Source organism: Scyliorhinus canicula, chromosome 7, assembly GCF_902713615.1.
Source record: "Scyliorhinus canicula chromosome 7, sScyCan1.1, whole genome shotgun sequence".
Lineage (NCBI taxonomy): Eukaryota > Metazoa > Chordata > Chondrichthyes > Carcharhiniformes > Scyliorhinidae > Scyliorhinus > Scyliorhinus canicula.
Window position 1 is genome coordinate 11812954 of NC_052152.1, and position 13561 is coordinate 11826514.

Below are 13561 nucleotides of genomic sequence, written 5' to 3' on the forward strand. Positions count from 1 at the left end.
GTCTGCGTGGGATTTCTACAGGTGCTCCGGTTTCCTCCCACAATCCAAAGACGTGCAGGTTAGGTAGATTGGCCATGCTAAATTGCTCTTCGTGTCCAAAAAGGGTAGGAGGGGTTATTGGGTTATGGGGATAGGGTGGAAGTGAGGGTTTAAGTGGGCTGGTGCAGACTCGATGCCCAGAATGGCCTCCTTCTGCACTGTAAGTTCTATGTTCTAGGTTCTATGTATTGGACACCAAGGGACAAATTTAGCATGGCCAACCCATCTTACGTGCAGATCTTTGGACTGTGGGAGGAAACAGGAGGACCCGGTGGAAACCCACGCAGACACAGGGAGAACGTATAACCTTGACACATATCTGGAAGACTGACAGGTTTAAGGCTCCCTTTGACAGACAGCAATCAGCTGGATCCTGAGTGTGGAAGGGTGAATGCGGGCAAGAATTGACAGAAATGCAGGAGTGATCTGGGCTGTCTTGGTCATTCAGTTCGAGAAAGTGCCAGACATTATTCCATCATTTTTAGTAAGCTGCTTTTATAACAATGGAAATGAGGTGAGGGATAAAAAATATATCAAGTTGGGAGATTATCTAACTGGTTTGAAGAAATCATGCTGCTCTCTGCCTGTAGCAGCTCCACACAGGAAGATTTGTCATTGCAGGTGAAGGATTGGCTATTACAGATTCTCCAGTTAATGGCTTGGATTCTCGCAGACACTCTAATCATGCCAGATCTGTTACACATATCCTATTAACATTGCAGAACAGATTACTCTGTAAAATCGTACCAATGAAAAATAGCGTGCAACTCTCTAAGGTGCAATGTTCTGCTACGCTGACGCATTTGCAATCATTAGTTACTCAGGTTTTTATCTCTCAAACTCAATCAGGTTCAACCAGGTGCTATTGGAGATTATTTCCAGTCCCTGGAAATAAATTCAGTTGCACGGAATCAGGCTGGATCGCTGATTCAGAGAGTAACCTTCTTGTCATTGGTGTACCTGCTAATCCGAGGTCCGTAGCCATTAGCACCACCCTGCGACTGTAACCTTGGACTGGAGCCTTCTCCCCAGATGGAGGTAGAAGCCCCACGCTGAGCTAATTACCACCGTGGAATCGTACAATCACTGCAGGACAGCTGGTACTTATGAACAACTTTTTAGTTGACGGGTAGGAGAATGTAAAATCCGACCACTTAACTTACTTGCATTGGTATCAGCCCTATGGTTGTCATATCTCCCTAAAAACAGAGGGAGGTTCAGCTGGAATATTTTCACCCCAATGTGTTTCAGTCAGGAAAAAGTTTATAAAATGTTAAATATTACACTATTATTAAAATATGTCAGGGGAGCTAATTTGGAACTGCTAAGACCAATATATATCACAGTGATAGCACTCTCAGCTCTGAGCCAGTATGTCAAGAATTCAAGACCCACTCTAAAGATTTAAGCATCTAGTCCAGGTGGACACTTTGATGCAGTATTGAGTGCTGCACTGCCAGAGGTGGCTTTGTGAGGCAGTAGTGCGAACCACCTTGCCACCCTTTCGATTGCTGCAACAAGCCAACCTTGTTTTGTAAGCCTGAGTGTTAGAATACAGCACAGGTAGCCAGTATACTTCTGGAAATATATGTATGGATTCACAGCTGTCCTCGTGCCTTGACTTATCTGTGGTGGTATGATTAGCATAGCTGCCTGCCATTGGTGCAGAACACCGGCTTACCATTGGCCCTGGTCGGTCATGTGCCTCTCCACCGGTTGGTTGAGACCAGTCATGTGACGGCTCCCCGATTGGTCGAGAGGCTGAGTTAACCCCGCCTCCAGGGCGGGGTATAAATACCCAGTACTCCCGGCGGTCGTCCTTATACTGTAATCGACCGCAGGGCTAACATCTAGCTGATTAAAGCCATACTTTTGTCCAGCAACTCGTCTCGCATTCAATTGATGGTACATCAGTATCTTTGATATGTAGCACTTTCAGCTTCTCAATTCTCTCTCACTCCAGCAGTCCCTTGGAGCTGGTGAAAGGATCTTGCACGTAGAGTCTTTCAACATGAACCGCAGCTACCACGCGGTTCAGGCTGACCAGGAAACTCTCCCGCTCCTACCACCTGCCATAGGCACATTGGAAGGAGTTACATGTTGCTAATTAACCTGTTTAGCCTTGCCATGAACGCACCTTTAGTGGTCAGGTCTGGGGCATCGAACCCGGAGCTCCTTGCTCACAGACGGGAATGCTCCGCACAGCACCACAAGATCTCAGCCTCTCAATTATTTGTGAAATTGAGGGGTGGGATATTTTCTGGCCCTTCCCACCGGTGGGATCTTCCAGTCCCGCTGAAAGCGACCCCTCCCCCCCTCCCCACCTGCCCAGTGTCGGGTTCCCCAGCGACAGGATGGGCAACCCACACAAACCCCCTTGGACATCGGTGAGACCAGAAGATTCCGCCGGTGGTCAGTGACGAGCCACCCCCCACCTTCGGAAAACATGTCGAGGGGGTGGGGAGCTGGGATATGGAGGGGGGGGAGAAAATCCCACCTAAGTCTTTTCGAAAATATTGAGATGCAGAGTAGAACCAAGCCTTACTTGCAGTGGTCGTGTGGAGGCTGGAGAACAACAGTGTATTAATGGCCTTTCTGTCTATTTGGCTTGTTAGCCTCTCCTTTACACACACAAATAAAACATATGCAGCCTTAGTTTGCATTTAGGTAGCACCTTAAACATAGTAAAATATCCTGAGGCGCGTCACAGGAGTGTTATCAAACAAAATTTGACACTGAGCTACATAAGGAGATATTAGGGCCATAATGAGGCATCTTAAAGGAGGAGATTGCAAGGAATTGGAGAGGTTTAGGAGAATAATTCCAGCACTCGACCCTCTGCAAACGAAGGCTCAGCCACGAATGGTGCAGCAATTAAAATTGTGCAAGCGCAGGAGAGCAAAATGAAAGAACACGGATATCTCAGAGGGTTGAAGGGCTGGAGGTGATTACAGAAATAGGGACAAGACTGTGGTCGAAGTTGTAAACGTGGAGGAAAATCTTTAAAGCGAGGCATGGGCATTATGCAAGGAACCTGGGCAGTGTGGTCTGCCGACAACATGGAAATCAAAATTCAGAAGATACATTCTCCATCATTGTAATCACGAAATTACATAATAATAAGTGTTCGGCAATTGTATATGATCAGCTCACAATTAAACAGCACACAATACCCGAAAGCAAACACAAACCGCTCATAACAATGACGTAATCTTACCATTCACAATGACAGCGATGTCTCGAAAATCAATTTCTCCCCGTGCTTCCACCCTCCCCTCACATCTGTAAACACCTTCATTTTTCTTACTAATGCGTCGGATCTTCAAGCTGTTGTTTTCAGTCATCAGAAACTTATCTGGGGAGAAAAGGATGAAAGTGCTAATCATGAACGTGTGTGAAAGCCAACAATACGTGAGAGAGGATTTGACATTTCCCCCACCCACCCCGCCAAATCTTTAGAAAGCTAAAGAAAATCTTGCATTTATGAAGCATCCTTCATATTCTCAACACGTTGCAAAGTACTGTACAGCCGGTGGAGTATTGGTGAAGTGTGGTCACTGTTATAATGAAGGAAACACTACAGCTCTGTGATAATCACCATATAGTCGGCTTCAGTGATGTTGACTGAGGGATCAACTTCGGCCAGGGAACCATGGATAATTCCTAACTCTTTTTTTAAATTAGCGTCATAATTTCTTTCCTGTCCACCTGTGGAAGCAGAGTTCCTCAAAGAGGTTCAGATAGTTGCTATAATTCCCATCTAAATCAACATCCCATTCACCCAGCACCTTTGTGCTCTCTGAATGATGTTGGTTCCTAGTCCAGCAATAGCTTCTTACATCCTCACCTTCCTGTTGAAATGCCTCCATCCTCACAGTCCTCTTATTATCCACAATAACCTTTTTTATGGTCACAAGTATGAAGTTACTGTGAAAAGCCCCTAGTCGCCACATTCCGGCGCCTGTTCGGGTAAGCTGATACAGGAATTGAACCCGCGCTGCTGGCCTTGTTCTGCATCGCAAACCAGCTGTCTAGTCCACTGAGCTAAACCAGCCCTACTCCCCTAGCCTAGTCTCCCTCTTCAGTTGAATGCCTCATCCGAAAGATAGCACCCCCGACTGTGAAGCATGCCCTCGGCCCCGCACTGGGAGTGCCAGCCTAAGTTTTGGTGCTCAAGTCTCTAGCTCTGGAACTTGAACCCACAGCCTTCTGATTCAGAGAGCGTAGTGCTACCAACTGGAACACGGTTAACACTTTAACACTTTGGCAAGACAAATCCATCAAAAAGGAGTTTGCTAGCTGTCAGTAACAACAGGGGCTAGTCAATCTTTAATGGTAAGAGATGAGGAATTATGTAGTTTGGGAAGAATGTTGCCAGAAAAGGTGATGATGTGTGGAATTCAGGGTGAGAGGAGTAGTGTTCCATTATATAAAGTGAGGTTGGAAAGTCCAGTGAAGAGTGGTGAAGTGGTAGTAGGAGTAATAGATAAACTATCTTGTCCAGGAATACAGTTTATCTTGGGTAATGTTTAATGTTGTGAAATATTCCGGGTACGATTTAACCAGAAAAATTCTATCTCTGGTTTTGGGCGTGATTAGCGGGATGTTTCTCGGCAGCTGCATCATCATGAAACATCTCGCTATTTAATGGCACCTTGTTGGGTGTTTTTTGGCCTTAGGGATTTACCCCGTGCCAAGGCCTCCGCACTTAGAGTCATTTCCTGCTGGCGAGCCCAGGAGGAAAGGGTTCTTGCAGATTGGGGTGCCATTTTGTCTGCCTGCCCCGATCTTTCCCCCCCCCCCTTTCAGAAGCACCCCCCCCCCCCCCCCCCAGCATTTGCTACACCCTCCCCCACCCAAATCCAGGGACACCCACTCACCCACCCTCCACCTGGTACTGCACGATTGCTGGTCCTGATCTGTGGCAGTACCAGGCTGCTGAGTGCCAGTAATAAATGGCCGCCCTGGCGAGGTCCCCCAAACGTGGCCGTTAGATCCCGGGTGTCAGGAAAATCCCGCGAACGCTCATTTGAGTGAGCCTAATGACTCATTTAAATGTGCTGATCTGGGTTGCGCCCAGTGACGTCTCGCAAGACTCTGGGAAATCTGGCGTTCTGAGCATCGCAAGTCCTGCCAGGGGCCTCTCGGGAGATTCAACGGCATCGTCGACACCAAGTGTGGGATGAATGAGATGTTGATTTAAACGGGAATAAGTCGCCGTGCCAGCTACCAGTGCCTCTTTGAGGAACTAACAACAAAAGTGGGCCCTGGCACACCCATTGTTCAAAAGCCTAAAATAAAATCCCATACCAAAAAAGCAATGCATTGGGGAGATAAGGGGCGGATTCTCCGGTTCACCAGCACCCCGTTCCCTGGCAGCGGTCTTCACAACTCCAGCTGCTTGTCAATGGGATTTTCCATTTGAATCAGCCCATGCCGCTGGGAACCCCCTGGCAGAGGTGTGCTGCCAGCAGGAAAAGAGAAACCCAACATTAGGAGAATTCCAGGCAAGGAATAGGAGCAGGGGTGGGCCATTTAGCTCCTTGAACCAATTTCAACATTTAATATCATGCCTGATCTTTACCTCAACATTACTTTCCCACCCAATCCCCATATTCCTTGATTCCTTAAACAGTTGAAAGATCTATTGATCTCAGCCTTTAACATATTCAGTGACTAAGGCTCCACAGCCCTGCAGAGTTCCAAAGATCCATATCCCTCTGAATGAAGAACATTCTACTCAGCTCAGTCCAACATGGCCGTCCCCTTAACCTGAGACGATGGCCTCCAATTCTAGCTAGGAGAAAATAGACTTTCAGCATCTACCCTGTCAAGCCCTCTCAGAACCGTATATTTTTTCGAGAGCATAAAGGCCTATTCTTCGCAATCTGGGACGACATCGGGCAGTCGTCCCAGCTCAGATATCACCAGTCATACAAAGGATGTGGTGGCAAGAGCAGGTCGGAGGCTGGGAGTTCTGCATAGAGTAACTCACCTCCGGACTCCACAAAGCCTGTCCCACCATCTAAAAGCCACAAGACAGGATGAGATGGAATACCTTCCACCTCCCTGACATAAGAAGCTCAAAACCAACCAAAATAAAGTAGCCAGCTCGGTCAACTTTAGCTGCTTGGAACCCAGCTCTGGAATTCCATCTCGAAACCTCTCCAACTTGCTACCTGGCTTTCCACCTCGAATACACTCCTGAAAACGCACCTCTGTGACTGATGTAAGCCATTGTATTATTCTAACGTGTAATTACACTTGAAGGTCGAAAAGAGAGATTCCGTGAAACCATCAAAAGGTTACAGTAGTCAAAACAATTTTGCAAGTTGTGCAGAGGAGGATTTTATCATCGACTGACCACTGAGACAGACTTCGGCACACAGTGGGACTGAGCAACAGGTGGGTCACCTCCGGTGGGAACGGAAGGTCCCGCTGGCAGGAAGGGCTGGAAAATCCCACCCAAGGGGACCGTTAGACCAGGTAGCAGGTCTGACACTAAGCTTTTGGTCATCCACCCTAGGATCTCCGGAAACGGCTCAGTGTCAAATTGTGTTGGTTAACGCTGCGGTCTGCCCCGGGACGGTTTGCTGAGTTAAAAGCACAATGAAATGAAATGAAAATCGCTTATTGTCACGAGTAGGCTTCAATGAAGTTACTGTGAAAAGCCCCTAGTCGCCACATTCCGGCGCCTGTCCGGGGAGGCTGGTATGGGAATTCGAACCGTGCTGCTGGCCTGCTTGGTCTGCTTTCAAAGCTAGCGATTTAGCTGAGTGAGCTAAACCAGCCCCTGGTTTAAATAAAGATAAATGCAAGTAATTGTTGCTGATTGGGATGTCGCTCTCAGTTTCCGATCATAGGTCAGCAGCGTTTCAATGCCGGCTTTGCACATGTAACAATGTGTGACAGCTGGAGGAGAACGTGTGCAAATCAGTCATTCTGTTCTTCTTTTTTAGCATAGATAGCATCACTTAAGTTCAATTATCAGCATTATAATGTAACAACAGGACACCAAATGAGTTTAGTGATAATACTGATCATATCAAGTTTAATTTTAAACCACTGCATGACCAACCAGTGTCATATTGTTTCATACACAACGATTTGCTTGATTCAAATTGCCTCATTTAACTTGATGCGAGGAAGACTGCTAACGCAAGGCTGATTATGTACATTATTGAGAAAGCTTTCAGCACAGTTCAGCAGAGTGCTCTGCATAATGGCGTAATCCCTTTTTCTTAACAAATATAAAAGATCAAAGTGAAAGACAAGAACAACAATTTTGGGAGAAAGGATTTTTAAAAAAGTACGGTGATAAATCAGGAAGCAATGATTCAGTGACAATAATTGCAGTTTTTAAAAACCTGACGGTTGCAGAAGGGAGAATGGAAAACCAGTGAAACCTGTCTGACCTGGTCTTGCACAACTTAAAATGGAATTCCAGCATTAGTGGTGCTTGTTGCTGATTGGGACTTGCATTGAACATCTGGAATTGTTTTTATTTTTTTCTCTGGGTATAAGGGAAAGCAACGAAGTTCAGGGCTAGCCTGGGGTTCAATTTGTTTCAGAAGGTGAAAGGGGCAGCGTGTGATCACATAGGATGGAAGCCAAATTAGTTCTTTAATCTGGTAATTAAAAGCTGCTCTTTTGATTATTGTAATTTAATTGCATTCCTGTAGCTGGTTGACTGTGCAACTGGTTTGATCCTGTTTCCAAAGGATTGCAGTTAAGGCCCACAAGAGGAGACACTACTCAGTTCCTGCCTGGCTGAACAAGAGTTCTTTTCGAGTTGGGTGAACCACAAGGAGTTATATGAAACTAGGAGAAGGTGAACTGAAAAGACTAGGGCAGGATTCTCCCTTCTGGGGACTATGGGCGAAATTCTCCCCCCCCCCACGACGGGTGGGAGAATAGCGGGAGGGCCTTCCCGACTTTTTTGACGCCCTCCCGCTATTCTCCCCCCCCCCCCGCCGAAATCCCGACACGAATCGCTGCCGCCGTTTTTTTACGGCCGGCAGCGATTCACAGCTGTTAGAAGGGCCGAAGTCCCAGCCCTTTACGACCTTTTTACGAACGGCAAACACACCTGGTCCTGCCGTTCGTAAAAACGTCGTGACCACCTGGAAAAAAATAACCATGGCACCGATTGGCACGGCAGTACCACGGCCGTGCCAAGGGTGCCATGGGCCCGCGATCGGTGCCCACCGATCGCGGGCAGCGGGCCCGATGCCCGCGCACTATTTGTCCTTCCGCCGCCCCGCAGTATCAATACGCGGGGCGGCTGAGGGGCAACCCGGACCGCGCATGCGCGGGTTTCGCGCAAAACGCGATGACGTCACCCGCGCATGCGCGGGTGGAGTCTTCCCACCTGCGCATGCGCGGCTGACGTCATATGACGCGTCAGCCGGCGCTAAGTCCGACAAGCGGGCTTAACGATTTTCGTTAAACCCGACTTGTCGGAGCCTCCGACGTCGGGCTGCTAGCCCCGACGGGGGACCAGAATCGGTCCCCCGTCGGGAAGGGGCGCGATGCCGTAAAACCCGCCCGGGTTTTACGGCAGTTTGACGATTTCTCCCGTTTTGGGAGAATTTCGCCCCATGTCCCCACGCCCGCCGGAAAACGGGCGGGTATCATTCCGGACTTTTTCCTCCGTCCTCAAGGGGGCCAGCGGGGCCCCGGCGCACGTGCCCCCAACTCCGGCTGCCGGCAGTGCCCTGACGTTCCGCCCGCGTGGCCACGCTTGCATACAGCGGCCGGCCACGGGTCCGCGCATGCGCGCGGCAGCTGTCTTCGCGCCGGTCCCCGTTCATCATGGCGGAACCCTACAGGGGCCAGGCATGGAGGCCAGGCATGGAGGAACATAGGCCGCCCGCGGAATGAGAGCGCCCACCGATTGGTAGCTACCGATCGTGGGCCTGGCAACCGTGGAGGCCCCCCCCGGAGTCGGATCCCCCCACGCGCCCCCCCACCAGGACGGCCTCCACAGCCAGAACGCCGACGTCCCACCAATGCGAACCCCGCCTGCGGGCACTCGGCCCGTCGAGCGCGGAGAATCGCTGCGGCGTCTGCTTTCAAAAGCCCCCGACGAGCGCCAAGTCAGTCGCATACCAACGACTGGCGGCGATTCGCTGGTCGCCAGAGAACCGCGTGCCAGCGTGGGAACCTATGTGGGGTAATTCTCCATCCCCGTGCCGAGCGCGATTTCGGCACGGAGGGTCGGAGAATCCCGCCTGAGTGTGGAAGCTGTCTCAGTACGGGTAGGAGCGGATAAGTGCTGAGTTTCATAAACACTAATCCTGGATCTCTGATCGTTCTCATTGAACCAGTCTTGGTGATTCCTGGTCAAGGGCCCAAGTGTCTCCTCGCAGGTGCTGACTATGTTGGCTGTTAAGACAGACCAGGCGCTGTGGACATTCTGCGCCTCTGGTTCATTGTTTTTTGCCAGGTGAGGCGCCAGCTGAGTTACTCTTTCTTCTCGGTGTCTTGAAACGAGCGATATTGAGTCTCTTGCGGTAAAGGTTTTTCTGCCTCTGCGGTTTGGGGCCAGGATGAGAGTGGTGGGAGAGCGGATTAATCGGTGATCAGTCCGGCAGTCATCGGCTCCGGTCATGGTGTGGGTGACACAGATATCTTTGCGGTCCCTTTCTCGTACATTATACAGTCTATTAGGTGCCAGTGCTTGGAGTGGGGGTGTTGCCATGAGGTCTTCTGCTTGTCCCTCTGGTGGAACAGAGTGTTTGTGATGACCAGGTCATGTTCTAAGGAGGAGAAATTCATTGGGGTTTGTTTTCCCTACCCCTTCACTACCCAACACATCCTTCCAAAGATTTGCATGCTTCCCAACTCTCGTACTGCAGTCGCTGAGGAGAATCAGTTGGTCCTTATTTGGGATGCGGGACAGCGATTGGTCGAGGTGGAAGTAGAATGCCTCTTTTGTCTCTTCCGTTGCATCTAGGGTTTGGACGTGGGGACTGACGGCTGAGATGTGCTACCTCTGGGCCATGGTGAGCCGTAGGTTTATGGGTTGTTTGCCCATCCCACAGGGGAATTTGTTGAGATGTTCAAATGATTTCTTTTTCATGGTGAAACCGACCTCGTAGAGACATTGGGCGGGATTCTCTGACCCCCGCTGGGTCGGAGAATCACCGGGGGATGGCTTGAAACCTGCCCCGCCGCTCCGCTGCCGGCCGCCGTATTCTCCGGCAGTCAATCGTGCCAATGGGAATCACGGCGCGCGCCTCGCAGAATGGTTAGAATCGGCGGGACGCAATGGGCCCCGGGGCTGCTCCATATCTTCAGCCCAGATGGGCCGAAGTCCCGCCCACATGACCACATGTCACGCTGACGTAAATCAAGCAACCTTTTTAATGGTGTCAACCAGTCATGCTGGCTGACGCCAGCGAGCGCGGAGATAGAGGTCAGCGTAGGGTGGCCGCATGAGAGGATATGGCACAGCCGTAGGTGGGGGGGGGGGGACACTGGTGCCGGTGGACGGTGCTCCCCAGAGCCGAGGGTGGATGCCGGTGATCGTGGTCGGTGCCGGGGGTGGGGTGGGTGGGGCTGGGGTTGGGGTGGGGAGGAGATGAGGGGTACCATGGCGCGGGGTGTTGGGGATGGGAGTGCTGGGGAGGGGGTTTCCAGGGAGGGGGGGGGGGGCTGCTGGGGATGGGAAAGGGGTGCTGGGGGGGGGGGCTGGGGATGGGAGTGCCGGGGAGGGGGGGGTGCCGGGAAGGGGGGGGGGAACGGGGGACGGGGAGAGGGAGTGCCAGGAAGGTTGGATGCCGGGCAGGGGGGTGCCAGGAGGTGGAGTGCCGGGGAGGGGGAGTGCCGGGGAGGGGGAGTGCCGGGGAGGGGGAGTGCCGGGGAGGGGGAGTTCCGGGGAGGGGGGTGCCGGGAGGGAGAGTGCCAGGGAGGGGGAGTGCCGGGGGGGGGGGGATGCCGGGGAGATGGAGTGCCGGGGAGATGGAGTGCCGGGGAGGGGGAGTGTCGGGGAGGGGTGTGCCGGGGAGGGGGAGTGCCAGGGAGGTGGAGTGCCGGGGAGGGGGTGTGCCGGGGAGGGGTGTGCCGGGAGGTGGAGTGCCGGGGAGGGGGAGTGCCGGGGAGGGGGAGTGCCGGGGAGGGGGGAGTGCCGGGGAGGGGGAGTGCCGGGGAGGGGGAGTGCCGGGGAGGGGGAGTGCCGGAGAGGGGGGAGTGCCGGAGAGGGGGGAGTGCCGGAGAGGGGGGTGCCGGGGAGGTGGAGTGCCGGGGAGGGGGAGTGCCGGGTAGGGGGAGTGCCGGGTAGGGGGAGTGCCGGGTAGGGGGAGTGCCGGGTAGGGGGAGTGCCGGGGAGGGGGAGTGCCGGGGAGGGGGAGTGCCGGGGAGGGGGGGAGTGCCGGGGAGGGGGAGTGCCGGGGAGGGGGAGTGCCGGGGAGGGGTGTGCCGGGAGGTGGAGTGCCGGGGAGGAAGAGTGCCAGGGAGGGGGAGTGCCGGGGGGGGGGGGGGGGGGTGCCGGGGAGGTGGAGTGCCGGGGAGGGGGAGTGCCAGGAAGTGGAGTGCCGGGGAGATGGAGTGCCGGGGAGGGGAGTGCCGGGGAGGGGTGTGCCGGGAGGTGGAGTGCCGGGAAGTGGAGTGCCGGGAAGTGGAGTGCCGGGGAGATGGAGTGCCGGGGAGGGGGAGTGCCGTGGAGGGGGAGTGCCGGGGAGGGGGAGTGCCGGAGAGGGGGAGTGCCGGAGAGGGGGAGTGCCGGAGAGGGGGGTGCCGGGGAGGGGGAGTGCCGGGGATGGGGAGTGCCGGGGAGGGGGAGTGCCGGGTAGGGGGAGTGCCGGGGAGGGGGAGTGCCAGGAAGGGGGAGTGCCGGGGAGGGGGAGTGCCGGGGAGGGGTGTGCCGGGAGGTGGAGTGCCAGGGAGGGAGAGTGCCAGGGAGGGGGAGTGTCGGGGGGGGGGGGGGGGGGTGCCGGGGAGGGGTGTGCCGGGAGGTGGAGTGCCGGGGAGGGAGAGTGCCAGGGAGGGGGAGTGCCGGGGGGGGGGGGGGTGCCGGGGAGATGGAGTGCCGGGGAGGGGGAGTGCCGGGGAGGGGGAGTGCCGGGGAGGGGGAGTGCCGGGGAGGGGGAGTGTCGGGGAGGGGTGTGCCGGGAGGTGGAGTGCCAGGGAGGTGGAGTGCCAGGGAGGGGGAGTGCCGGGGAGGGGGAGTGCCGGGGAGGGGGAGTGCCAGGGAGGGGGAGTGCCGGGGAGGGGGAGTGCCGGGGAGGGGGAGTGCCGGGGAGGGGGAGTGCCGGGGAGATGGAGTGCCGGGGAGGGGGAGTGCCGGGGAGGGGGAGTGCCGGTGAGGGGGAGTGCCCGCGAGGGGGAGTGTCGGGGAGGGGTGTGCCGGGAGGTGGAGTGCCAGGGAGGGGGAGTGCTGGGGAGGGGGTGTGCCGGGGAGATGGAGTGCCGGGGAGGGGGAGTGCCGGGGAGGGGGGTGCTGGGAGGTGGAGTGCCGGGGAGGGGGTGTGCCGGGGAGGGGGTGTGCCGGGGAGGGGGAGTGCCGGGGAGGGGGAGTGCCGGGGAGGGGGAGTTCCGGGGAGGGGGGTGCCGGGAGGGAGAGTGCCAGGGAGGGGGAGTGCCGGGGGGGGGGGGTGCCGGGGAGATGGAGTGCCGGGGAGATGGAGTGCCGGGGAGGGGGAGTGTCGGGGAGGGGTGTGCCGGGGAGGGGGAGTGCCAGGGAGGTGGAGTGCCGGGGAGGGGGTGTGCCGGGGAGGGGTGTGCCGGGAGGTGGAGTGCCGGGGAGGGGGAGTGCCGGGGAGGGGGAGTGCCGGGGAGGGGGAGTGCCGGGGAGGGGGAGTGCCGGGGAGGGGGAGTGCCGGGGAGGGGGAGTGCCGGAGAGGGGGAGTGCCGGAGAGGGGGAGTGCCGGAGAGGGGGAGTGCCGGAGAGGGGGGTGCCGGGAGGTGGAGTGCCGGGTAGGGGGAGTGCCGGGTAGGGGGAGTGCCAGGTAGGGGGAGTGCCGGGGAGGGGGGAGTGCCGGGGAGGGGGAGTGCCGGGGGAGGGGGAGTGCCGGGGAGGGGGAGTGCGGGGAGGGGTGTGCGGGAGGTGGAGTGCCAGGGAGGGAGAGTGCCAGGGAGGGGTAGTGTCGGGGTGGGGGGGGGGGGGTGCCGGGAGGTGGAGTGCCGGGGAGGGAAGAGTGCCAGCGAGGGGGAGTGCGGGGGGGGGGGGGGGGTGCCGGGGAGATGGAGTGCCGGGGAGGGGGAGTGCCAGGAAGTGGAGTGCCGGGGAGATGGAGTGCCGGGGAGGGGGAGTGCCGGGGAGGGGTGTGCCGGGAGGTGGAGTGCCGGGAAGTGGAGTGCCGGGAATTGGAGTGCCGGGGAGATGGAGTGCCGGGGAGGGGGAGTGCCGGGGAGGGGGAGTGCCGGGGAGGGGGAGTGCCGGAGAGGGGGAGTGCCGGAGAGGGGGAGTGCCGGAGAGGGGGGTGCCGGGGAGGGGGAGTGCCGGGGAGGGGGAGTGCCGGGGAGGGGGAGTGCCGGGGAGGGGGAATGCCGGGGAGGGGGAGTGCCGGGGAGGGGGAGT

At 56.0% G+C, this 13561-nt stretch overlaps 1 protein-coding gene across 1 annotated transcript in view; it reads right to left on the reverse strand.

The window, feature by feature from the left end:
* The window catches only part of ncam2 (neural cell adhesion molecule 2), a 1376879-nt gene that overhangs the window by 244636 nt on the left and 1118682 nt on the right, over positions 1–13561 (reverse strand). Inside the window, exon 5 of the mRNA XM_038801391.1 lies at positions 3257–3394. Coding sequence (XP_038657319.1) covers positions 3257–3394 — 138 coding nt within the window. The remainder of the gene's footprint in view (positions 1–3256; positions 3395–13561) is intronic.